Genomic DNA, 25,954 nt, shown 5'->3' with positions numbered 1-25,954 from the left:
GTGCTCACTTTTGTGAGATACTGTAATATATATATATTTTATTTACTGCTTTTTTAACAAATAAAGTGCAACATTTATTGTAAAGTGCCAGTTTACGCGGACACCTCCAAAATTCACATGCATTAAACAAATATAGAACAGATATAACAACAAAATAATTTACCTGTATGCTATACTAACAAAAAAACACCACAATGTGTGATAATGGTTCCCTCGCAGGGAATTTCTAAAACAAGTTGCAATGACTGGGGGCCCCTTCTGCTCTATGTCTCTATGCAGGGTCTTTCTGAGTTCTGGGGGACCCTCTCCAGCACTATGTTTCAATGCAGGCTCCGATATGTGGTGCCCCTCCTGCCCCACGGTGTCCACGCACACATGTTGGTTCTTTGTAGAGGAGTGAGGCCGGGAGTGCTGAGTGTGTCGGCCTGGGGCCCCTCTCCTCAGGCTGCCTGTATTGATTGTGCAAAGTGGGGCCCAGGCCCCAGGCCACTCACTCCTCAATGCCCATCAAATGCAGCCTGATCAGTGCTCATCAAATGCAGCCTGATCAGTGCCCATCAAATGCAGCCTGATCAGTGCCCATCAAATGCAGCCTGATCAGTGCCCATCAAATGCAGCCTGATCAGTGCCCATCAAATGCAGCCTGATCAGTGCCCATCAAATGCAGCCTGATCGGTGCCCATCAAATGCAGCCTGATCGGTGCCCATCAAATGCAGCCTGATCGGTGCCCATCAAATGCAGCCTGATCGGTGCCCATCAAATGCAGCCTGATCGGTGCCCATCAAATGCAGCCTGATCAGTGCCCATCAAATGCAGCCTTACCAGTGCCCATCAAATGCAGCCTTACCAGTGCCCATCAAATGCAGCCTTACCAGTGCCCAGCAATTCAGCCTTATTAGTGCCCAGCAATTCAGCCTTAACAGTGCCCATCCATGCAGCCTTACCAGTGCCCATCCATGCAGCCTTACCAGTGCCCATCCATGCAGCCTTACCAGCAACGCAGCCTCATAAGTGTCTGGATGGGTCTTGGCTTTGAATATCCTGCCGCCCGTCCTCCCCTCCCATCCCTCGGTCCTCCTCCTCCAGCGGCTGCTGTAACAAGGTCCCGCCTCCTATAATACACATCACACTGATTCAATTTGCCAGGACTGGATCAGTGTTCCGCCTATCACTGGAGTCTAGGAGGCGGGACTGTTACAGAGGCCCCGATGGAGAAGGAGAGTGAGGGAGGGGAGGACGGGCACGCCAGGATGACAACCCCCCCCCCCCAAATGTGTGGCATCTGGGGCGGACCGCCCCCCCTCCCCTTGGCATGGGCATCCTCCCATTCCCGCACACCCACACTGCCTGCCACAGCTCGCACTCCTGCAGGACCCAGCTGCTAACGGAAACGGCGTTCCTGCTGTGGAAAAAGTACATGAACGCCATTCCCATGCATTCCTGCAGGATTTGAGCCCTTCTTTTATACCATATATGTTATCACAATGCTTTGTCAATTGTAGTGCGAGCAGCTATATATTCTATATACAGATTTAGCACAGTATTTTTTATTATATAATAATATTATCAAAGAAAAACTAAAAATAAGCAAAGATCTGAACAAAAAAAGTTGTAGGCAACTACATGGCAAATGAGGTTTAATGTAGAAAAATGTAAAATAATGCATTAGGGTGGCAAAAATATGAATGCAATCTATACACTGGGGGGAGAACCTCTGGGGGAATCTAGGATGGAAAAGGACCTGGGGGTCCTAGTAGATGATTGGCTCAGCAATGGCATGCAATGCCAAGCTGCTGCTAACAAAGCAAACAGAATATTGGCATGCATTAAAAAGGGGATCAACTCCAGAGATAAAACGATAATTCTACAAGACTCTGGTCCGGCCGCACCTAGAGTATGCTGTCCAGTTATGGGCACCAGTCCTGAGGAAGGATGTACTGGTAATGGAGCGAGTACAAAGAAGGGCAACAAAGCTAATAAAGGGTCTGGAGGATCTTAGTTATGAGGAAAGGTTGCGAGCACTGAACTTATTCTCTCTGGAGAAGAGACGCTTGAGAGGGGATATGTTTTCAATTTACAAATACCGTACTGGTGACCCCACAATAGGGATAACACTTTTTTGTGGAAGGGAGTTTAACAAGACACTGGCCACTCATTAAAATTAGAAGAAAAGAGGTTTAACCTTAAACTACGTAGAGGGTTCTTTACTGTAAGAGCAGCATGGATGTGGAATTTTCTTCCACAGGCGGTGGCATCAGCGGGGAGCATCGATAGTTTCAAAAAATTAGTAGATAAGCATCCGAACGACCACATCTGGGGGGGGTGTAGTTTGGCATAAGACGACCGCATACACCACTCAGTCCATAAAATGTTGTGTGTTCTCAGACCACAATGAGACTTAGGCGCTGAATGCATTTGTGACTGATCATAGTTTTTTCTATAATTACAGGGTCTTTAAAGGGGTAAAACACGAAAAACTGTGCATGCTTTGCATATATGTACTGGACGTTCGTTTTGCCCTCACAAACACGAAGATCATTTTTCATATCAAATTCACTTACATTGTTCTGAGAGAGAGAAAGGTTGCAGAATTTGGCCTCCACTTCTCTTTTAGTAAGTTTTTCAATCTAGAAAGAAAAAATAATGTAAGGTTAACATAGGGTGAAAAGTTTAACGGTGCTGAATCAAAACTCATGAGAGTGCAGATTATGAAGTACCAGATGAAGAATGACTACTTGCATTAGCGTTAAAAAGCATGAATTTACAAATGTGAATAAATGGCGTTATTTTCCATGACAATCGCTACTTTGAGATTTTGCAATAATTGTGGATAAGAAAAATAAATAATGATCATAATAGCTTAGTGAATAGGGTATATTGTATGAAGCCCAGTAACATAGTTTAACCCTAAGCACTTACCATAGCATCATAAAGAATATTGTACACTTGGATAAGCTTATCTTCTGGCACACCACAGTGGAGGAGAATGGCTTTTAATAAGGATGTGTGATTTAAATGAATACTGTAATTTCTTTCCTGTAATAAAACATGAAAATAGCTGTTAGAACTGTCACACAGCAATGCATGCTTCCCAAAAGCACTTGTCAGTCACATACCAAAGCATGCTTTACCAGTGGTTATGAGAAAGCATTTTAAGACAACAGATTTAAGTTTCACTGATGAATTAGGCACACTGGGAACACTGAGTTATACAACTGGTACTCTGCAAATTGATGACACTATACTAGTTCATACCAGAAAATGGCTGTCTAGACTGTGTACAAAGTTATGGTTACACATTAGCTTCTGGTGGCAGAGCTCATGGTCAAGCCTGATAAAATACCTCCAAAATGTAGTTAGTGGGCCACAGAGACGTGTGGATTTAATGAGTCAGTCCCCTTAATGGATATTGCAGTCCTTAGTAGAGTCTGGTGGATTGTGTCACCCCCTGTCTTCTTACATGACCCCCAATGCAAGTTTTTGACTGGGCCTCTCTTGCACCAGCATGGTAGCTAAACTTAGAAACATAGAAATTCCTGATGAGTAACATGGATTACTTTTTTCTGTATGATTTTAGCTGCAACCTCCAATGCAAGAGTGTGCCCTTGGGAAGCCCTACAAAGTACAACCCTCACCCAGCCAGTGAAGATATTGACTATATTGGGCTGAAATTAGATGGTGTATTACCACTCTATGCTGCAGCTATGGTTTGCAAAAAATAAAAAAAACTTGCTTTCATATAGTCTATGCAGGTATTCTACTTAGTACACTATCTTAAAGTGATAGTAAACCTTTTTTTTTTTTTTTAAACAGCAAACATATCATACTTGCCTCCACTGTGCAGTTCGTTTTGCAGTGTGGCCCCGAACCTCGTCTTATGGGGTCCCTCGGCGGCGCTCGTGGCGCCTCCTTGCATCGGTAAACCCCCTAGGTGAAGCACTCTCCCTGGGGGTTACCTTTTGGGCACGCTCAAGTCCAGCATTTGCATGCATAGACACAGAATGTTGGACTCGGCCCGTTATTGGTCTTGATTGACAGCAGCGGGAGCCAATGGCTGCACTGCTATCAATCTATCCAATCAAGAGCCGAGAACCCCAGGCAGAGAGGAAGAGTGCGTCTCCGCCAAGGGAACGAACGGACTCAGGTGAGTAAATCGGGGAATGGGGGGCTGGGGGCTGGTCAGTGAAAGAAGTTTTTCACTTTAAAGTGGATGTAAACCCAATGTCATCTTTTCTAAACTACTGCCATAGGGGTTATCTATAAGGATATACATGCCTCCTGCATGTATCTTTACCTGTCAAATATCTCCCCTCTGTCTGTTATGAGAGCCGAAAAACTTCATATTCTGTGGGTGGGTCTGTTGTCTGGAGCTCGGTGGGTGGAGTCGTGATGTCAGTAGACTCCCCGCCCACCTCTACACTCCCCTTGTCAATATGCATTTCCCCTGTGTATTTCTAACACTGAACTTCTGCTATGATCTCTAACATCCAGTGAAAAGACAGGAAAGTAACCACATGACTTCAGCATGCCAAATCATGCTGAGGTGTGGAACAGCCAATCCTTGCAGAGCAGCAGAAGAAAGGAGTGGGAGTGGGAATGAAAAAATACTGCATGTCTCTAAGGCCTCTTTCACACTAACGATCCGTATGTCCGTTTTTCATCCTTCCGTTTTCGGATGAAAAACGGACATACATGTATCTCTATGGAGCGTCGGATGTCAGCGGTGACATGTCCACTGACATCCGACCCGCTCCGATCCGAAAAGTGTAACGGAGGAAAAACCTACTTTTCCATCCGTTTTCGGATCGGATGACGACGGACACTACGGTCCGTCATCATCCGATCCCCCCATAGGGGAGAGCGGCGCTCTGACAGGTCCGTCGCTGCACAGTGAGCAGCGATGGACCTGTCATCTTCCTGCTCAGCGGGGATCGGCGGAGTGATCCCCGCTGAGCAAGCGGATATTCACGGGGCGGATCATCACTGATCCTCCCCGTGAGAAAGAGCCCTTAGGCTAGTGCATGAGATGTAAATCACCTGTCACTCACAGCAAGGGGGAGGATTTGACAACGTTTTTCTCAGTTTGTCAAGAATTATCTCACTGAACAATAAAAGAGGATTGCTCAGAGCTGGATTAACTCTTTGTGGCAAGACTGGGCTCAAATGACAGGAAATCTTATACTCTACAGTATGATATAAAAAAAAAAAATATATAAATTTTCGGGTTTACATCCACTTTAATGCATAGGATGTATTAAGCTGAAAAAACACGAGGGTTTACAACCCCTTTAACCACTTGCTGACCCACCACAGTATATATATTGCAGCAGGTCGGCACATGATGTGCCTGCAACGGGTTTAGGAGCGCACAGCACACCTACCCGCCCCCCAGGCACAACACAGCGATCACATGATCACAATGTCAACAAAGCTGTTATGAATGAATTAAATCATGACATTTGTGTTTGGCCCACAGCTATCACACAGTACCTGGGCCAATCACAGCACCTTGGAATATGTGATAAGCTGTAGCCAATCACAGATCACTAGTGATCACGGCCTTCATGAATGGTTAACCCATTCATGACAGTCGAAAACTTTTCTGTTACAATGATATTCATTGTAACAAACAAAATGTAATAAAAAATCCCTGATCACACCCCCAGGGTAGTACAGTTTTATTAGTTTAAACTTGAATGAAAAATTTATTTATTTTTTAACATACTGTCACCAGTCTTTGTCCCTAATCACCGCCACACCAGTCATATGATGACGCTGTGCTGCACTGGTGACAGTATGTAAAAAAAAAAAAAAAATTGTGAAAAAAATAAATAAATAAATACATTTTATTCAATGTGTTCATTTAAAAAAAAAATTGGACAAAAAAATTACAACTTCCAAAAGCTCACTGTGTTTCCTAATAAATGCCTCCGACTGTCTACTTTCCAAAAAGGGGTTATTTAGGGGCAATAGGAACTGTCCTAGTATTTAATGACTTCAATACAGGGCACTTCCCCCCTTCCTGCTCAGCCCAATTTTTAGCGCTGTCACATTTTAAATGACAATTGTGCAGTCATGCTACACTGTACCCAAACAAGCTTTTTATAATTTTGTTCCCACATATAGAGCTTTCTTTTAGTGGTATATGATCACCTCTGGGTTTTTTATTTTGCTAAACAAATAAAAAAAGACCAAAAATTTTGAAAAAAAAAAAAAAAAGTTTTTCTTTGTTTTTGTTATACAATTTTGTAAGTAAGTTTTCTCTTTCACTGATGAGGCTGCACTGACTGGCGCTGATAAGGTGACACTGAAGGGCACTGATGAGGCATGAATATGCAGCACTGATGGGCACCAATAGATGGTACTGATGGGCAGTACTGACGAGGAGGCACTTTTATTATTTTCTCCTAAAAAGTGAACTGATCCTTTAAGGGCCTCAAGAAATGAGATAGGCAATCAGTACATCACAATTGATCCATTTCCAAATATATATCCCACAGTTTGTAGACTCTATACTTTCACACAAACCAATTAATATACACTTATTGGGATTTTTTTTTTACAAAAGACATGTAGCAGAATACATTTTGGCCTAAATTTATGACGAAATTTGATTTTATTGAATATGTTTTATGACAAAGTAGAAAATATTGTTTGTTTTTTTTCCATAAAATGTTCAATCTCTTTTCATTTATATTGCAAAAAATAAAAAACCCAGTGGTGATCAAATACCACCAAAAGAAAGCTCTATTTGTAGCACAGTGCTGAATAGCAAAAAAATGGCCTGGTTGTGAAGGGGGTAAAACCTTCCGGAGGTCAAATGGCTAAAAATACCACTGGATTCTTCCAAAACATGGTGGTGTGAAAAAAAAGGCCCATGAATACATGCAGTTCTGCTATCTATCATGCCAGCATGCTTTCCTGCACACAGGCAATTTAAAAATATATACTGAACATTATTCTACATACAGCAATCCACCACAGCCTACATCAAAGTGCATATTGCATGGGGAGCAAAGCATTTGATATGTACTGGGAAAGTCTCAATGACGTCAATTAGGGGTGGTCACTCGCAGAATTAATCCCACTGAGTATTAATACTTTACCGATTCTAATAAATGTTAAAGGAACATAGAATCTAGAAACAGAATATCATAATATAAATAATCCCTGAAGTGTACAATTAATTGAATTTGTAAAAGAATTCTATATCAGCTGCTTCAGATGAACTTCAAAGAGTAAAGTTAAGATCAATATAAAAGCCCTTTTACACTGCCAGCGCCCGGGCGTCGGCGGTAAAGCGCTGCGAATTTCGTTGTTTTTGCGGTGCTTTTCGGGCGCTAGCGAGTAGCTTTTAACCCACGCTGACGGCCGAATAAAGCGTTAAAAGCGCCTGCAAAGTGCCGCTGCCTATTGATTTCAATGGGCAGAGGCGCTTTACACTGCACCTAAAGCACCTCAAAGAAGCTGCTTGCAGGACTTTTTTTTTACGTCCTGCCAGCGTAAAAGCCCTCAGGGTTTCGCTTTACAGGCGCTATTTTTAGCGCTAAACCGCCTGAAAAACGTGTCCAGTGTGAAAGGGGTCTAACAGAAGAGCCAAGATTTTAAAGAAATGCTGTTATTATAAGGCATAATGAATTTCGCCAGCTTAAAAACATATACATTTCATGTTGATGCTTAAAAATCAGACCTTTCCCCCCCTTGTAAAAATGTAACTGTAAAGAAAACTGTTAGACTTTATACTTACCTTACCCCCACCTTATGCCTGCGGCGCCTAGGCAAGTGTGATGTTATGCTTCTGGCAAGATCGTGGGGAATACAGGGCAGCCCAAAACACCCAAGACTTGCAAAAGATTCTCATTGGGATTGATTTAGTCTGCATTCCTCGAGGATCTTCCTAGATGATTGGTGAAGTCACACCCCGCATGCAGAAGATGGCGGTAAAGGAAGTATAAATCAAACCTTTTTCTTTGCACCTATCTTTTGCACATTCTATCAGCATGATTTTTACATAGGTATGGGGCTAGATGTTATAACCCTTGCATTGTACTGTAAGGCCCCCTTCAAGTCCTCATGGGTATTTTCACTCAATGTTATTTGCTACTCCCACTGTGAGAACCATACCTGTAACACTGGGAATTCCTGAATTATCTCATATATTGTGTAGATAGTCTCTGCAGTAGGCAAGTAGCTATTCACAGATGAGGTAATCACATCAAATGCACATTCAGTGAGTTCCTTTGGGTGACAGCGGTTCAATTTGCGTGGCCTAAATACTCTCTCAATACAGTACCTGATGTCATAGAAAAGATAAAAAGCTTAGCATTAAAATGGCTTGAATATTAGACTTTTCTCCCAACTCACAAGCATGAAATTTTATTTTATTATTCAGGTTTGATCGATACATGTGTTCTTTGAAATCCAGGACTGGCACTTTAGATTTTCACATTCTAAAGCTGCCATGTAAGTAATGGTATATATAGACTGCCATCTAAGTTTTATCACCGTGTTACAGTAACATTGTGTTGCTGGTGCTATTGGCATCATACACTTTCCAAGATGTACAAATGTATATTTTTGTCTGCATTATTCACATCATGTCACTGTTTATTGCAGAATGCTCTGATTTTAGTGCGTTAGATATGCTGCCAACGGAGATTTAAAAAATGAACGTTTATAAACACCTGATTTATGCTGGGTTCACACCTATGTGAATTGGATGCAGGTTTCCCCGCATTCAATTCACATAGCAGGAGAATGTGACCGGCTCTCTATGGAGCCGGTTCACATATCTCTGGGGCAGCTGCAGAAACGCTGTGCGTCTTTGGCTCTGTTTCAGGGCCCAATTCAGGCAAAGATTCGGCCCTGATTCGTCCCTGAAACGGAGAACAGGGACACACAGCGCTCCTGTGCGATCCATGGCCGGTTTAAGTGTGAACCGAGCCTTAAAGCTGGAATCAAGCATTCTCATTTTTTGAGGGACACAGAGGGGCTGATTTACTAAAACTGAAGAGTGCGAAATCTGGTGCAGCTCAGCATAGAAACCAATCAGCTTTCAGGTTTTGTCAAAGCTTAATTGAACAAGCTGAAGTTAGAAGCCGATTGGCTATCATGAACAATTTAGGTAAATCAACCCTAAAGTCTTTATCCTTTTATGTTATTCTGCAGCCTATAAGAAGGCTGGACACTGGCAAAAAAAAAAAAAACAACAAACTGTAGGCCAGCCCCGTATAACCGCTCCCAATACCAGTATGCCTCAGATTTTTGCCAGTGTTCTAGGAGGATGGATGTTTTTTTTATAGCTCTGCTGTCATAAGACTCATTTTTTTTGCTAGCACCATTTTCCTTTTCAATTCTTTTCTTAAATTAAGACTTCTCTATATCTTTGCCAGAGCTTTGTTTCATTAACTGTAGATTTGACTCTTCAATTGTGAGTGTCCTCAGTCTTTTGAAGTACTTCCTCCAGAAGTGACTGGACTTGAAAAAACAGCCTGGAAAGGATCTTTGTGCACTGGGTTTTGCATAGGGTGCTTTCTAGGCTCCATTCTGGTAAACATTAGCTGAGATGCACTTTCCAGATCCAAAGCCATTGGCTTTGCCTCAGCCTTTGCCTGGTCTCAAGACTTACTCAGTAAGTAAGCCAGTCAACTCAATACGCTTAATTTCCTGCTTCTAACGATTTTGCCTCAGAAGAAGGTGTTAACTCCATGGGACTGAACGCTGACATTATCCACTGGGTGGAATGTCGTGCGCATGCTCCGCTCTTTCTTTCCCATCATACAGCATCAAGGAAGCATCTCCCCGCTGTTGCTACTTGAAAAGCATCATGTAGAGCTTGAATCTTCAATCTATTCCTGCTGCCTACCCACAGCTGACGATTTTCGGATCGTTAGTACGGTGCTTTCGACAGCCGATAACGCTTTTTCCTCAGATAAAAGCAGGATGTGCAGACTATAAAATTTTTTCGGATGTGAACTCAACATCTGATTTTTGTTTCATTGTTATGGTTTTTGTACGAAAAAAATTGTAAGAGCAAGACTACGCATGCTCAGAAATGAAAGAATACATACAAAACTATTCAACACATTACGCATTACGTCACTTCACAACTTGTATTCTGTCGTACAAAAATTTTCATATTGTGGAGTAACCTCTTCACTTTCGACAGCATGCCACAAAAAAAAACGGACGTTCGGTCGTCCGAAAGTCTGATCGTGTGTGTGAGGCTTTCAGACTCCTGCAGACTCTTAGTATAGCTGTCTGCTCCTACCTCGTATGGGCAGACAGTTAACAGAGAAGGAAGATCAATTTAGTACAAGAGTGCTCACTGCTAGAACTACAAGCCATCAGCTGCTCCATGGGCGGAGCCTCACACGGTCACGCTGTTTTAAAATTGTGATAGCGGGTGCAGGGAGAAAATCCCCCCTCCGCCGGGGGTAGAGGCTGCATATGCTGGAACAAGTTACACGTTCCACCCTAAAATGGGTGGAACATGTAACATATTCAAAAGGTGAACTTATCCTTTAAAAGCAGGCTTACCCTTTGGGTAGAGAATGTGCCTTTCTTTAACCACTTCAATACGGGGCATTTTCCCCCCTTCCTGCCCAAAACAATTTTCAGCTTTCAGCGCTATCACACTTTGAATGACAATTGCGCGGTCATGCAACACTGTACCCAAACTAAATATTTATAATTCTCTTCCCACAAATAGAGCTTTTGGTGGTATTTGATCACCACTGGGGTTTTTATTTTTTGCTAAACAAACTAAAAAAGACTGAAATTTTGGGGGAAATTATTATTACCATTATAAAATTTTGTTTTCTCCATCACTGACGGGCACTGATGGGCACGGAGTTGGCACTGATAAGGTGGCACTCATGAGGAGGCAACGTTATGTAGAATTGGATGGGCACTGATATGCAGCACTGATAGGTGGCACTGATTGGTATCTGACATGGGTACGGACAGGCGTTACTAAGGGGCACTTATTAGCACTTTGATTGGCACTGACTGGCAGATGATGGGCACTGATTGGCAGCTGTGGTGGCACCTCCGATAGGGGCTGAGCCGATAATCAATGCGTCGATTATCAGCTCAGACCCCTCTTCTGACAGGAGAGCCACCGATTGGCTCTCCTGTCAGCGTGAACAGAGGAAAGGCGTTTACCGGCACTTCCTGGTTACACGCTGTGATCAGCTGTGATTGGCAATAGCTGATCACGTGGTAAAGAGCCTCCATCAGATCGGAGTTGCGGTGTGTCACAGTGACACACCGCAAATCTGATCGCTGCGCGCGATTGCGGCTTATCCTGCTGGACGTTATATGACGCCCAGTCGGGATAACGCAACCACCGCCCGGCTATAGGGTGGGCGAGAAGTGGTTAAGGATCCAGCCAATATGCAGTTGGAAGTTTATTTTCTAGAGCTCTGTTCTCACTGGCGGACCCTGCCCTTTATCAGATTTTGTTTGAGATCTTACTTTGACTGGTCAAAATCCCTTAAAAAAATATCTAACCTCTGCCACAGTTGACTTCTCGCTTATAGAATGCATGAAGCAGATGGATATAGTGTTGAATTTCAGCTGTGATGGTTTGGTGGATGCCTCTCATTTCATTATTCACATGTGCCACATGTCAGTTCATATGTGTAGGGAACTTTGACTAAAGTGCGGACTGTGGAACCCTTGTGTAAAAAGACTTTGATCAACAGGGCCTTCACTGGACAGCTTCTCTTCAAAATAAACTCCTGAAACATCATCATGGATGCTACTGGAGGAAAGAGCACCTATCTTTCTCAATGTAAGAAACCTACAAAATAGACTGCAAAGTTTTCTCTCCATCTGTTAAAAAAACAACCCTTTAGTTTCTCCACTGCCTCAACCTTGGCTCCCCAAGCATCCTCCCTCATCAGGTTACTTACCTTCCACCTTCCTGTGTCACTGCACAGATTAATATATGTCCATCAAGCCCTCTCGGTTCTTCTGGATTAAGATGTTGTTGACACAGTTTCTATGGCAGAATGGTTCCAGGGGTTTTATTTCAACTGGTCTTCTGTCCCCAAGGCCAATGGGGGACATTGGCTCTACACGGATCTAAAATTCTGAATGCCTGCATTAGAATCCATCAGAATTTGTGGACTCAATCAAATTTGTCATCGTCTTCCATTTAAAAAAATGGAAGAAATTCTGACTGCTGTGGACAACAAACATACTTATGCTGTGGGGCCCTACACTACCACTTTGTGGCCCTGCCCTTTAGTCTCTCGTCTGCACCTCAAGTTTTCTCCATGTTGCTGGGCCCAATACAAGCCCTACTGCATTCTTGTGGTCTTCCCATTGTGTGATACTTAGATGATTTCCTGTTAGGGCGATTGGTTGGCATGAGCTCTGTCAGACAACATGAGGTTGGCCTTCAGACTTTACAATGATTCAGACATTTCATGGACTTCTAAAAACCAATTGATAGTTGGGAGTATCTGGGTCTAATCCTGGACACAACTCAGACCAGAGTGTTTCTTCCACAAGAAGAATGCATAACACTATGGTCTTGATTCAAACTCTCTAATCCAGGAAGTATAACCCCTGCACTTATTATGTCTAATATCACTAAATCAAGCTGCTGCAGTTAAATGCTCAACTCCTGAGCATCCCATGTAAAAGAGAGATATAGCACTCATTCTATTGCACTTCATATATGTAGTGGAGTGCTGCATTCTGGATTATCTTGAATCCAGGAACCAATCCCCTCTCCACTTGCACACGAGTCCTAGGTCTTACGGTAACCTCTTATATTACAGTCCCATTTGCCCAGTTTCACTCCAGACCTCTTCAACGCAACATTTTGTCTTTGTGGGACAAGTCAATATGATCTACTGACAGATCTATCACGAAGGACCAGGTTTTTCCTAGCCTGGTAAACCCAAGGACTAAGTTGCTATCCTACTTTTCGGCCACTAGCTTTAATGGCATGGCAGGTGAAGCTCAGGTTATGAGGGACAGGGATATCTCTAAGTCTGGGATTCCTATAAGGCTAAAAGTTAGGAAGTCAGCATTTCGCAAGGTCTACTTTTATACATGTAAGGAATACTTCACTTGCGAGTTTCATGGGATGAATTCTCTCCTTCCTCTGGGCCTGGACCAGCATCTGGGTCTAAGCACTTTTAAGGGTCCCTTGACCTCTCAAACTCTCATACTTTAAGACCTTTGTACAGGGGCTCTCCTCCCACTGCCTTTCCCCTGTGACTGCATGGGATTTTAATATGGCCCCCTCTGTGCTTCAAAAATTGCATTTAAACCAATCAGAAGGCAGACGCTTGTGAGGCAAGCGTCTGAACTGGCAGACTTATCATGCAAAGCAAGCTCTTTGGTTCTGCATAGGGACAAGGTGTTGTTGAAGGTTGAAGATCAAGGCTTCCTTTTTACCTAAGGTAGTTTATGCTATTCACCTCAACCAGAACATTATTCTACCTTTCATCTGTATGTCTCTAGTTCACCAAAAGGAAATTTCCCTCCACTGTCTAGATGTGGTTTTAACTCTAACTTTTTGTAATCTTAGATGGACCATTTCAGGATGCACCGGCTTCTTGTTCCATTTATAGGTGGCTCAGAGAGACCATTATTCACCCTTTCCTGTCAAGGTGCATGCTATTAGATCTGAGTGCTTCTTGGGCTTCGGGATCAGGGATCGGTTTCCAAGATCTTCTGTTCACATGTTCTTCAAGTTCTACCAGGTAGCTGCGGTGGCCTCATCTGATGCCAGTTTCAGGTATAAAGTTCTTAAGATGGCTTCTTGAACTACAGGCAGCCCCCAGTTCTCTGTGGTTTTCCTCAGCCTGATAGGGTTTGTTGCTCACCCCTCAGTTGGACTGCTGTGGATGTCCTGAAAGTGAAAAAACTTCCTTTGCCCTCACGTGACAAAAAGGAAAACAGGATTTTTGTGCTCACCATAAAATCTTTTTCCTAAAGACTATTGAGAGTTACAGGTTACACCGCTGTGTGTTTATATCATGTTCTTGGTTCTGCTTTGCCACAAAACAGTGGTATGCTACAAGTAGTTAGGGTTATCCTCGGCTGGCCTACAGTGCTTTTGTTTACCAGTGTCCAACCCTCCTGTGGGCAGCAGTATAACCCAAAAGTTAAAGACTTCATATGTCGCTTGACAGACTTTAGCTAAAGGATATTACGGTGAGTACAAAAACCATATTATCCCAGGTAATGCACGATTATCTGCAAATAAATTTTCTTTTACTATATGGACCATCCCCAATTAGGGAATTATATTTTTATTAAAAAAAAAAAAAATTCCTTTTAAGAGCTGCAAATGCTAGCGGGTGGTAAGAAGATTTGTGATAACAAGGTAGAAGCTCCATTACTGTTCTCCATTACTGGTTCCACTTGTAATAGGCCTGCCTCCTTTATATTCACACAGACATATTGAAGTTTAGTAATTTACTTTGGTAAAACCATTTAAGCATTTTGATGTTATTTTGTTACCTTTTAACGTTAGTTACATTACTTCTCGCAACATATCGTGCAAAAGGAATCTACAAGAAAGAAAAAATATTATTAGTAACCAGTGGCGGCTGGTGCTCAATTTTCCGCCCACAGCCTTCCCAGCCAGACAGCCAGACAGCCAATGCCCCCCCCCCCCCAGCCAAACAACCACCACCCCGGCGCTCGCTCGACCACCACTATCCCCCCCCCCCCCGTTGCTTGATCGCTGCATCGCTCACCCGTCGCCCACTAGGCCCACCCACCAGCCCTGCACTTACCCCATTCAGATAGCAGCTTCCCTCCTTGTGTCTCCTCCAGAGTCCTGGCAGTGGCTTCTCCTCCCGGCCAATCAGGACTTAGGACCCGCGGCTTCCTGATTGGCTGAGAGGAGAACCAGGAGGACAACAGCGAAAAATGCATTGTATTACAGAATATCAATCTGTAGATGTGTCGTCTGCTTTTGTTTTCTTTCTTCAGGCTTTTTTTCAGTTCTTTTCACCTGGCAATCCTGCAATTGCACACTCCTGTCCCCCACATGTCTATGCTTTTTTCTCCACTATATTTACGGAGGGAGCTATGGTTGTCACACAGTCAGAACTTCAAAAATGCCTGCATTTGTTAATAGCCATTACATGGCAGATTGATGGGTCTAGTAATTTACACAAGAACGATAAAGGTCCTTTGCATTTTCTTCTAAGCTCACAGGGAAGGGACAAGGACACTGTATTATTGCCAAGATCAACAGATATTTTCTGTACTTGCTGAAAGGACTGGCAAACAGATACATTTTTGTTTTTAGGTTAAGATCGGCTTTAAAAGGTCTCAAAGCAGTAAGACAAAGTAATGAACGAAAGGTAGCCCATGGCAACTAATCAACAACCAACTTTCATTCTTACTGTACAAAACCAATGAAATGTAAAATATGGATAGTTCTTCTGGTTAAGGATGACTCCTATAGAAACAAATTCGTGAAAGTCACAAAGCAACTCTTCTATGAGGAAAAACCGGTGATGAAAATATTAATCTTTTATTGAAACTATCCAAAATTATTATTTTAAATACAAAATACAATAAAGAGAATACATCCCTATTCCCAACACATACTAAAAAGACCTAAAGTCTAAAGAGGACATAGGTGGCCACCATCTTCCAACTTCACCTCACATACACATACAGATTTCAGTCGGTCAAAAGATCAATAGAGATTGCAAGTATGAAAATCAAATGACCAGGGATAATGTCAGTGGGGATGACTGATGTAGTCTTTGGATTCCCGGATTCTAGGCAGAGGAAAGGCATTCAATTAGGATAAAGTTATGTCAAAGTGAATGCAACGAAACAGCCAGTCAGAAGAGAGATAAAGGAAATGTATCTAGGTTCTAGTGAACACAGATTCCCTTAGTCTACCAAGAGTAGAAATTTGAGGTTATTCCACTACTGGTGATCTTTAACCAGACTGTGCATACATCTAAGCATTGAAGCGGCTCCTGTCACAAGTTAGCGCTACGGAAACCATAAGGAATTGTCTCACCACCCCTGCACTATATACAACCTCTACTTCCATTCCTGGCTAAAAAACCCATGACCAAGTGCGTTTATCATCCAAAGACTACATCAGTCACCCCCACTGACATTATCCCTGGTCATTTGATTTTCATACTTGCAATCTCTATCGATCTTTTAACCGACTGAGATCTGTATGTGTATGTGTGTTTGAGAGTGAGAGATATGTGAGGTGAAATTGGAAGATGGTGGCCACCTATGTCCTCTTTAGACTTTAGGTCTTTTTAGTATGTGTTGGGAATAGGGATGTATTCTCTTTATTGTATTTTGTATTTAAAATAATATTTTTGGATAGTTTCAATAAAAGATTAATATTTTCATCACCGGTTTTTCCTCATAGAAGAGTTGCTTTGTGACTTTCACGAACTTGTTTCTATAGATATATGTTTAACTCAGAGGACAACCAAATTTGGGAGTCTCCGATATCCAATTCATTGTCTGGGATACCCGATTTGGACGGTGAAACCGGTTGAATCTCCAAAGGGTAAGGCCAATTTATGGCCAATATTTCCCATATGAGAACACCGGATGATATTAAGGAGTAGTTGAGATTCCTCCTTCTCTTCACCCCCCTTTTTCTTTGATTAAGGATGACTCCTGCCTTTTTTTCTGACCAATATCCATTCACCTGAAGATGGTAGCATAACCCATGTAGCAATGGCTGTTAACACTTTTGTGTCCTGTGATGTAGGATTAAAGGATAAGTTCAGCTTTCTGAACATGTTACGCCCATATTTGGGGCGTAACATTCAGAATCCTCCCTCTCGCCCCCTGCCCCCCAGTGACAGCTGGTAGGGGATCCTCTCCCTGCACACACTGTTACTATTTAAAGTCCCGTCTGCCACCCACGCCAGATGATTTGTAGTTCTCAATGAACTGTGGGGGCGCTGGTGAGCACTCTTTTAGTTCATTGGTTCTTCCTTGTAAAATGACAAAAAGGTACGAAATGGTTCTAGTTTAAATAAATAAATGTGTTTATGGTAAAAGCCAACTATTTGCTGTTACCATATGATTCACTTTATGCGCGTTCACATTACTTTTAAGCACTTTTCCATTTTTATGCTAATGAAAATGCCAAGGTTCTTGTTTTCCAGCAATACAAAACACCAAGTCATAGATCCATTTATTATATCAACAACCATAGCACCTACCCTGAGATTATAAGGAAGCGTTACTAGCATGCCACTGTGGTCCATAAAACAGGCCGATTCACCACTTTCAGATGCCATTTTGCTCCGAGGCATTAACAAAGGTGTATGTAGCTTCACAGCACCTAAAAAGAAAACCGTTAAAATTATTTGGATCACAGGGACAGCAGCTCTGTAGCAAATTTTATTTTAAAACAAAGGCTTATACAAGCATAGAGCTGAAGATATGAACACCATCTTAGAAGAGTCACCTTTTTTTAAATTTTTTTCATTTTCTAACTGCCAGTTCTTGTGATCTGTGTGCCCAAATATCTTCTAAGTTCCAGTGTGGTCACCAGAATAATAATCTTACCAACAAGGTCACAGGCAGCAGCCATTGGCAACTAGTTTTGAATATGCAACCTCTTGATCTTTTACTTCCTTCTCTACTTGGCATGTCAATTACCCAGAGCAAATATGTGCATATCAGTTGTTCCAACAGCTCACTGGCTCAGCCGCAGAGCCTGCACCTTCAACGACAAAGCCACAATGACAGCTTCTCTTTCTATATCCTGCCAGTGTAACAATATTATAAAAAAAAACTGTTGTGTAGAAGATATCCTGAACCGTAGGTGATACTGTGATATAGTTTATTGCTTACTCTTGTACACTATAGGCCAACGCATGCAGTGATATCAGATCAGTTCCTTTGACTATGGACAACAAGATAAACAAGGGGACTGTCACAGTATCTGGTGAATGACACGGGTATTTATAATTTTTTTGCAGCTTATAGATAAACATTTTTATTTGGAAGACCAAATTGTGAACACCAAACATATAATCAATATCAATGTATCGTTGCTTAAAACTTACCGTGTCTTTTAAACACTCTACAGACCGTCTCACACACATGATGATGGATTCTAGCTGAACGGGCAGAGTAACTACCCTAAAAAATAAAGATGATGAAATATGATAAACATACTTAAAATATGTTGAGGACAAGGAAGTTTAAAGTGGTTGTAAACCCCGTTCATGAAATCTGACCTGGGTGCATATATCTGTAGTGTTTACTTATTTCTCTCCAAAGCCCTAAGTGACGTGTCTTTCTGCTGCTCCATTCCTCTGTTATCAGCATGATAATTTCTGATAAGCTTTTCAACACATGAGATAAAAGCAGCTGGAAATTTGTGTTGGGGAGTGAATTTAGAGAGATAGATAAGCAGAGAGCTGGTCTATTCATAATACAGCTCTGCAAGTATCTTTGTTTCTCTTCCTATGTGGAGGGGGGGGGTTGACAGCAGATAAACATGTAACACTTCTGTAGGGAGATTTGTTTAATCTCTGCGTATCATCTGAGGCTATTCACTCCACTGGGTATAGGAGAGGGTTTACATCCACTTTAAGGTACACTCAGCTCAAACAAGAGTCTAACTTAAAGCCCAACTGTAGTTTATCCAAAAATCTTTAAAAAATAAAATAAAGGGGCTCAAAATAATAAGGCTTACTGTTTGTTGACTTTGTAAAGCTGCCCCAGGAGAAATCTCCTTTGCTCCACAAAATGCTTCAGTACGCTACAGTAATTCAACGCATAGAAGAAGACATTGGAGGAGAGGGAGCAAACATGTATCCCTCTATTGTCTTATGGATTTACTGGTACCACATCTTTTTGAATTAGTTTTCCAACACATTTCCTAATTAAGCCGGGCATAGATTGTTCAAATCTCAGCCGTTTCAGCAGGAACCGGCCAAGATTCGAACGATGTACAGGCAGGCTGAATGAACCCAAGTTGATCAATTGATCAATTTGGGTACAACCAGCCTGTTGGATTTTACAAGGGATTATTGCTAGTGTTTGTTATAGCTGCTAGCAATAATCACTGTGTTCTCCCGGTGGGGACAGCTTTCCCTGCCCAGAGAACATAATGGCTTTGCGGGAGGGATTCCCCCATCAACACAGTCAGTGTGGTTGCAGGAAAGAAAATCGCTCCATCTATGGTCAGCCTTAGTCAGAGTTACAGGTAGCCAATCAGCAGAAACTGTGAGCTTAAAGAAAAGTAAACCTGACACTTTTTCTTATGTGGGCAAAGCAAAGGTTCACTTAAAAGTGATTGTAAAACACTTAAAAAAAAAAAAAAAAAAAAAAAAAAAAAAATAGGTTTATACTTACCTGCTCAATGCAATGGTTTTGCACAGAGCAGTCCTCAGCCTCCTTTTCTTAGGTCCTCCACCAGTGCTCCTGGCTTCTCCTCTTTTTGGTGTGCCCCCATAAAAACCCATTTGCTATAGGGGCACATCTGCAGGCTCGCTGCAAGATGCACCACCTGCGTCCATAGACACAGACAGACAGAGCATCCCGCCTTCGACCACTGCTTCCTCGTCACAGGATTTGACTGACAGCAGCAGAAGCCAACGGCTCCCACTGCTTTCATTCTGTCATGTGAGAACGGGGAAATAAGACCGAACTGTTGCAGATGTGCAACGCTGGATATAGTGGAGATATAATATATATATATATATATTAGATATGGATATAGTAGGGCCCTCCTGTACCTTTTGTATTGAACTGTATTTGTTGTCCCCCTATACATTGCTAAGCCATGGAGTCAAGACCCTAGTAACAAAGTGAAATTCAATTGGGGAGCTAGACAGGGGGGTTGTCTAGATACTTTGTAATAATTGCTCATAAGCAGAACCTTAAGGAGTTTAAAATTACCAAAAAGTTCACTTTAAGTTAATAGGTATACCTTAAATATGTCACTGTCATAGGTGTAGTCCATTGCAGGTGATATGCGTTGGGAGAATATTTGGCTCATCATTGTGCGGTAGGCCTTTCCATCTATATTGGCCAATGTATGGTGAAGCACTTCGTGAAGTTCAGACTCTTCGAACTGAGGTGGTGGCAGAAGGTCACATTTCAAGAGTTCCATGGCCGTGGGACGAGATGCGGGATCATGGTTTAAGAGCCAAGTGATGACTTTTCTCTACAAAACAGTAGCACTTATGTGTTATGTCTCCTAAGGGTCATCTGGGTTCACAAAAATAATGGATGTATTAAAGTAATTTGGTGCAGGAATAAATGCCTTACCTGCTTCTCTGTTTCTGGTTTCTCAAAATCATTTGGGAATACAATAGAAGACTGTAGAAAAAAATATAAAGTATATCTTTGTAAAAAGATAAAGCAGAACTCCAGATACACGTAAAAGAAACATATCAATCAATCTATTAGATTGTAAGCTCTTCTGAGCAGGACCCTCTTAATCCTCCTGTATTTTATTGTATTATAACTGTATTGTCTCCCTTTTATATTGTAAAGCGCTGCGTAAACTGTTGGCGCTATATAAATCCTGTATAATAATAATAATCAATGCAGCTCTGTATTCACCAATACATCATTATGTTTATTTTTTCAAAATGCAACTAGTGTAAGTACCTGAATTGGACTTGGTATCAACATCCTAAAATCTCAGCATGTTCCCTGTACAGCAGATTCAGACTGGAAGAGGGAGGGGCACAACTTGGAGCAAACCAGGAGTACGTATGGAAATATGCTGACAAAGAACATGCTGATAGGATGAGAAGGCACAGGGATGACCTCACCTATCTCCTGCTGCTCCTTTACAGTTTAATTAGCAGACTGGGGATGCTTTCCTTATCTGTACGCGGTGTTCTCTGTCTGTCTGTGCAAATCTCAGGACTGAACAGAGATACAAATCAACTCAGCTATATACATCATCTGTATATATAGCTGTTTCCCACAAGTTCATTTTTAAGTCTTGGGGAATCTACTGGTAAGGTATCTGTAATCCAGTTCCCAGGTCTGCACACCTGCTATGGCCCATTATAAGGGGTACGCTGTTGATTTTTTTTCAGCATCCAAAAATTCAGAAGCCAAGTTACATAGCTTATGCACCACTTGTATGTGGACTAACCTTTTAAAAGGAAACATATAGCATATATAGGCATCTGGGATTTAATTTGGGATACAAAAGCTAAAGTATGGCCACATATGAGGCTTATTTAATCATGGTACAGCCAGATTTTCTATCCTTTTCTGTAAACATCCAGTTGTTCACTTGGTAATGGCTGAAGTTGTTTTGTGTCATATACATGAAGGAAATAATGGCATATAAGTCCAGCAAGGCTTAAAGTTGTATCTCGATGTTGTAGTAGGTATGTATGTACTTTAAAGCTAAACTCTAAATATCTAGAAAACGACACATAATACAGCTGAACTAGCATTCCTTCTTGAAATGTTCACAAGTTTATTCTTTCATTTACACTAGCTTCATTTTCTGTTCATAAATTGACCTCTGCCATACTGTCCAGCTGCAGAGTGGTAATACAGGCACTGGTCTGGGAGGGGCACTCAGAAACACTTAGCCTGCCCACCAAGAAACATTGCAAGCTCTGCATGTAAGGATTGTGTCGGTGGATAAATTACTTATGTACAATTTTTAAAAGACATCAGCTGAACATGAATCAACACCTGACAAGTTTTAACACAAGCAAATAGCATAGTGCATCATAAAGAGTACCTGTCTTAACATGCTTAATACTGTAATTCTCTCAGAGCTTGTATCCATAGGTCTATATGACATCTCAAACAATATGATTCCCAGACTGAAGAGGTCCACTTTCTGGATGTAAAAAGACAAACATTGTATTAGAGGGATTTATGTACCAAAAGCGCAGAACTCTGCTTATGGTTACTGTATGTGAGAAAGACAGCTGCAACGCATTCTGAATGTATTCAGTCGACATGTTCTTATTTTCATTACCTGGTTATAAGAAGCTTTAGTGTTCCCTTGAACCTCTGGACTCACATACAACGCTGTGCCCACCATACCAGTGAGTTTTCCTGGGAAAAAAACAAGTCTTATTTAGCCCAGTTTTAAACAGCTCATGTGCCAAAATAACAAAAGATACTAGTTACTGTAATATGTAGTAGGCTTTAGGGAATCTGTACAATCCCTATTGGATATGTTACTCTATAGTGGCAATACCTACCTCACTGGATAGTAAATAAATTGAGTGTTTAGGTAAGATCTTATTCTGCATAGTTATTGGAAAATCTAAAGGAGTCTGTACATAGACGGTACTATCACTTCTTAATGAGTGAGGGCAGTTTAAAGCAACGTTAGGTTTTCTATATTTTGCACATAATAGCTGTGGGGTGGGCTAACATGGCCAAAAGCACCGTGCATCTTTAAAGTAGTTCTTAAGGCACATTTGTTTTTTTTCTTTAAATTAAAATACATGTTATTCTTACCTGCTCTGTGCACAGAGCGGTCCCTTACCTCCAGTCCCAGGGGCTCCCCGCATCAGCTCCTCCTCTTCTAAGAATACCCCCCCCCCCCAGCAAGCTGTGTGGTGAGGAGGCACCCATGTGGGTGTGCTCCTGAGCTGGGCTGTGTGTGTCAATAGACATACACACAGTGTGGCTTGGTCACGCCTCCTGCTCCCTCTTCATAGGATTTTACTGACAGCAGCAAGAGCCTCTGGCTGTGTCATCTGTGGTAAGAGGAAGAAAGGAGAGCAGGGCTGCAGATGGGCGCAGCACTGGATCAAGAGAGGACTCAGGTGCATTAAGATAAAAAAAAGTTTGATTTTAGAACCGCTTTAAGGGTATTTACACAAGTCTATCAATAGGCCTGCATCTGACACATCCTTCCTCGTCTGTCAGCAAGCTGATTAATAATAAGCCCTGTGCGCCAACAGCTTGCATTTAAGATTTTTGATCTTTGCCACAAAAAAAAATAGGATTTTTATTACAGCTTACCTGTAAAATTCTTTTCTTGGAGTACATCTTGGGACACAGAGCCTTAAATAATTACTTAATGGGTTATAGGCTACCTTCAGGTGTTGACACTGGTAACTCCAATCAAGGAAGTTTACTCCCTATATAACCCCTCCTCCTTCCAGGAGCACATCAGTTTTTGTAGCAAAGCAATATACTTAATCCCAAAAGAGGGGCGGGACCTCTGTGTCCCACGATGTACTCCAAGAAAAGGATTTTACAGGTAAGTTGTAATATAAATCCTATTTTCTTTATCGTATATCATGGGACACAGAGCCTTAAGTAATTACTTAATGGGACGTCCCATAGCAATGCTACTTGAGGGGAGGGAGAAACAACCCGCAGGGTACCCACAGACTTGAGGATTTATACTGCTGCCTGCAGTACACTGCGCTCGAAGGCGAGATCCTCATACCTCCTTACAACCACCTGATAAAACTTGGTGAATGTATGCACTGAAGACCAAGTTGCGGCCTTGCAGATCTGAGCCATGGAGGCCTGGGGACGCACTGCCCAAGAAGCACTAACCGACCTGGTAGAGTGCGCCTTAACTTAAAAAGGGGGAATCTTACCCCTTAAATCATAAGTTTGTATTATCACCTGTCGAATCCACTTAGCGACAGTGGATTTTGACGCTGTCTATCCTTTCTCAGGACCCTCTGGCAGAATAAATAAAGACATCAGTCTTACAAATCTGAGCAGTTGTCTAAAAATAGATTTTCACTGCTCTCACCACATTAAGACAATGTAGTGACTCTTCTTCCCTGGAACATGGTTTTGGAAAAAACGATGGCAGGATAATATCTTGGTTCAGGTGAAATCTGAAACCACTTTTAATTAAAAAAAAAAGTCTGGACGAGGGCGTAACACCACTCTGTCCCCATGACAAATCAAATATGGCTCTTTACAAGAAAGAGCAGCCAATTCCGAAACCCTCCTTGCTGAGCATATAGCAACCAAAAATACCAACTTCCTTGTCAGAAGGACTAGGGGAATATGTTATATTGGTTCAAATGGCTGTTTTTTGTAACACAGACAAAACTAAGTTCAAGTCCCAAGGGTTCAAGCGAGGTTTGACGGGCGGAATAAGCCACGTCACCCCCTGTATAAAACCCCGGACTACAGAATGAGTAGCAAGTGGTCTTTTGAAATAAGACCGATAAAGTTGAGACTTGGCCTTTAATAGTACTCAAGGCCAATTTAATTTCTACCCCTAATTGTACAAAGGCAAGGATTCTGCCTATGATACATCTCCGAGGGTGCCAACCCTTGGATTCACATCAGGAAACATAAGCCCTCCAGACTCTATAGTTCTGGAAGCGGGCTTCCTTGCACTAATCAGGGTAGAGATAACTGACTCGGAAAGCCCACGTTTCTTCACAACGTGGTTTTAATAACCAAGCCGGTAAATTTAGAGACCGTAAGGTAGGATGGAATATCGGTCCCTAAGAGAGCAGATCTGGCCGTAGTGGGAGGGACCATGGGCCCTCCACTGCCATCTTTTTACGATTTCTGCATACCATGACCTTCTGCGCCATGCTGGTGCCACCAGAATTACTGGCTTTCTTTCCAGCTTTATCCTGTAAAGAAGTCGAGTCAGCAACTGAATAGGGGGGAATGCATAGATCAGTGAGAAGTGATCCCATGGGGTCAACAACGCATCCATTCCGCATGCGAATGGATCCCTTGTTCTGGCCACAAAGTTGACTAACTTCATGTTGAACCTGGGCGCTAGAAGATCTATGTCTGGAGTCTCCCATCTTTGGCAAACAGCCCGAAATATGTCGGGGCGAAGAGACTATCCTGGGAATAACTGCTGGTGACTCAAGTAGTCCGCCTGCCAATTCTCTACTCCCGGAATGAAGACTGCACGGCACATTCCTTTCTGTCCAAGTTAGAATATGGTTCACCTCTCTCTGAGAGACCTTTGGTGCCTCCTTGGTGATTGATATAGGCCACAGCTGTGGCATTGTCGGAATGAATCCTGACAGGACAATCCCATAACCTGAGAGTCCAGGTCTTTAGAGCCAGACGTACTGCCCAAATCTCTAGGATATTGATGGACAAGGTTCTTTTTGGTTCTTGACCACTGTTCCTGGAAAGTTGTCTTTTCTAATACTGCTCCCCAGTCTGAAAGGCTGGCATCCGTCGTTACCACTTTCCAGATGACTGGTCTGAAGGATTTTCCTTTCAGCAGATTCTGGGTTAGTAACCCTCAAGTGAGGCTTTGGGACACTCTTGAGGACAGCTGCTTTGGCAAGTCTAAAGCTTGAATTGTTTTGTTCCAAGCAGACAGGATACTGTTTTGCAACAGTCTTAAATGAAACTGGGCATAGGGAACTGCTTCGAATGAAGCCACCATAGTTCCTAGCAAATTCATGCAAAGGCGAATGGAGGGATCACCATTTGACCTGACCATCCGTACCAACTCTCTTATGGAGTTGATTTTTGCATGAGGCAAGAACACCCTTTCCTGGGCTGTGTCAATGAGACCCAAGTACTCCAGCTTTTTTAGCGGTATTAAGGAAGACTTCTCTAGGTTGAGAATCCAACCCAACTTTTCAGATAGTTGGTTGTAGTACGTACGCTTTGCTCCAAATGAGCCACCGACTGAACTGATAGCAATAGATAGTCTAGGTACGTTACGACTGTTATATCCTGTGCCCTTAACCTGGCTAGAGGTGGGGCCAGAACTTTGGTGAACACCCGGGGTGCTGTGGATAGCCCGAAGGGCAGGGCTACAAACTGGAAATGCTGCTGTTCTAACTCGAACCGCAGAAACCTTTGATGAGCGGGAAATATAGGGACATGCAGATATGCATCCCTGATGTCGATTGATGCCAGAAGTTCTCCTCCAAGAAGGATCGAAACTACAGACCTGATCGCCTCCATGCGAAAGGAGCGGATCTTCAGGAACCGATTTAGATTTCTTAAATCTAGAAAGGGTCTGACGTCTCCATTTGGTTTTGG

The 25,954-nt window shown here is 42.4% G+C and overlaps 1 protein-coding gene across 2 annotated transcripts in view; it reads right to left on the bottom strand.

Annotated features, from left to right (window-relative positions):
• Positions 1 to 25,954, bottom strand: part of EIF2AK4 (eukaryotic translation initiation factor 2 alpha kinase 4) — a 208,410-nt gene that overhangs the window by 78,557 nt on the left and 103,899 nt on the right. For both annotated transcript variants that reach the window (XM_073610756.1, XM_073610757.1), the window contains 10 exons: positions 21,966 to 22,045; positions 21,723 to 21,824; positions 20,273 to 20,323; positions 19,932 to 20,168; positions 18,058 to 18,133; positions 17,206 to 17,327; positions 14,492 to 14,541; positions 8,126 to 8,294; positions 2,921 to 3,037; positions 2,563 to 2,628 (listed from right to left, as the gene is read on the bottom strand). In XM_073610756.1, the coding sequence (XP_073466857.1) occupies positions 2,563 to 2,628; positions 2,921 to 3,037; positions 8,126 to 8,294; positions 14,492 to 14,541; positions 17,206 to 17,327; positions 18,058 to 18,133; positions 19,932 to 20,168; positions 20,273 to 20,323; positions 21,723 to 21,824; positions 21,966 to 22,045 (1,070 nt within the window). The remainder of the gene's footprint in view (positions 1 to 2,562; positions 2,629 to 2,920; positions 3,038 to 8,125; positions 8,295 to 14,491; positions 14,542 to 17,205; positions 17,328 to 18,057; positions 18,134 to 19,931; positions 20,169 to 20,272; positions 20,324 to 21,722; positions 21,825 to 21,965; positions 22,046 to 25,954) is intronic.

Source organism: Aquarana catesbeiana, linkage group LG13, assembly GCF_042186555.1.
Source record: "Aquarana catesbeiana isolate 2022-GZ linkage group LG13, ASM4218655v1, whole genome shotgun sequence".
In the NCBI taxonomy this organism is placed as follows: Eukaryota; Metazoa; Chordata; class Amphibia; order Anura; family Ranidae; genus Aquarana; species Aquarana catesbeiana.
The sequence above is the reverse complement of the archived record's forward strand: the minus strand, read 5'-3'. Positions and strand labels throughout refer to the sequence as shown.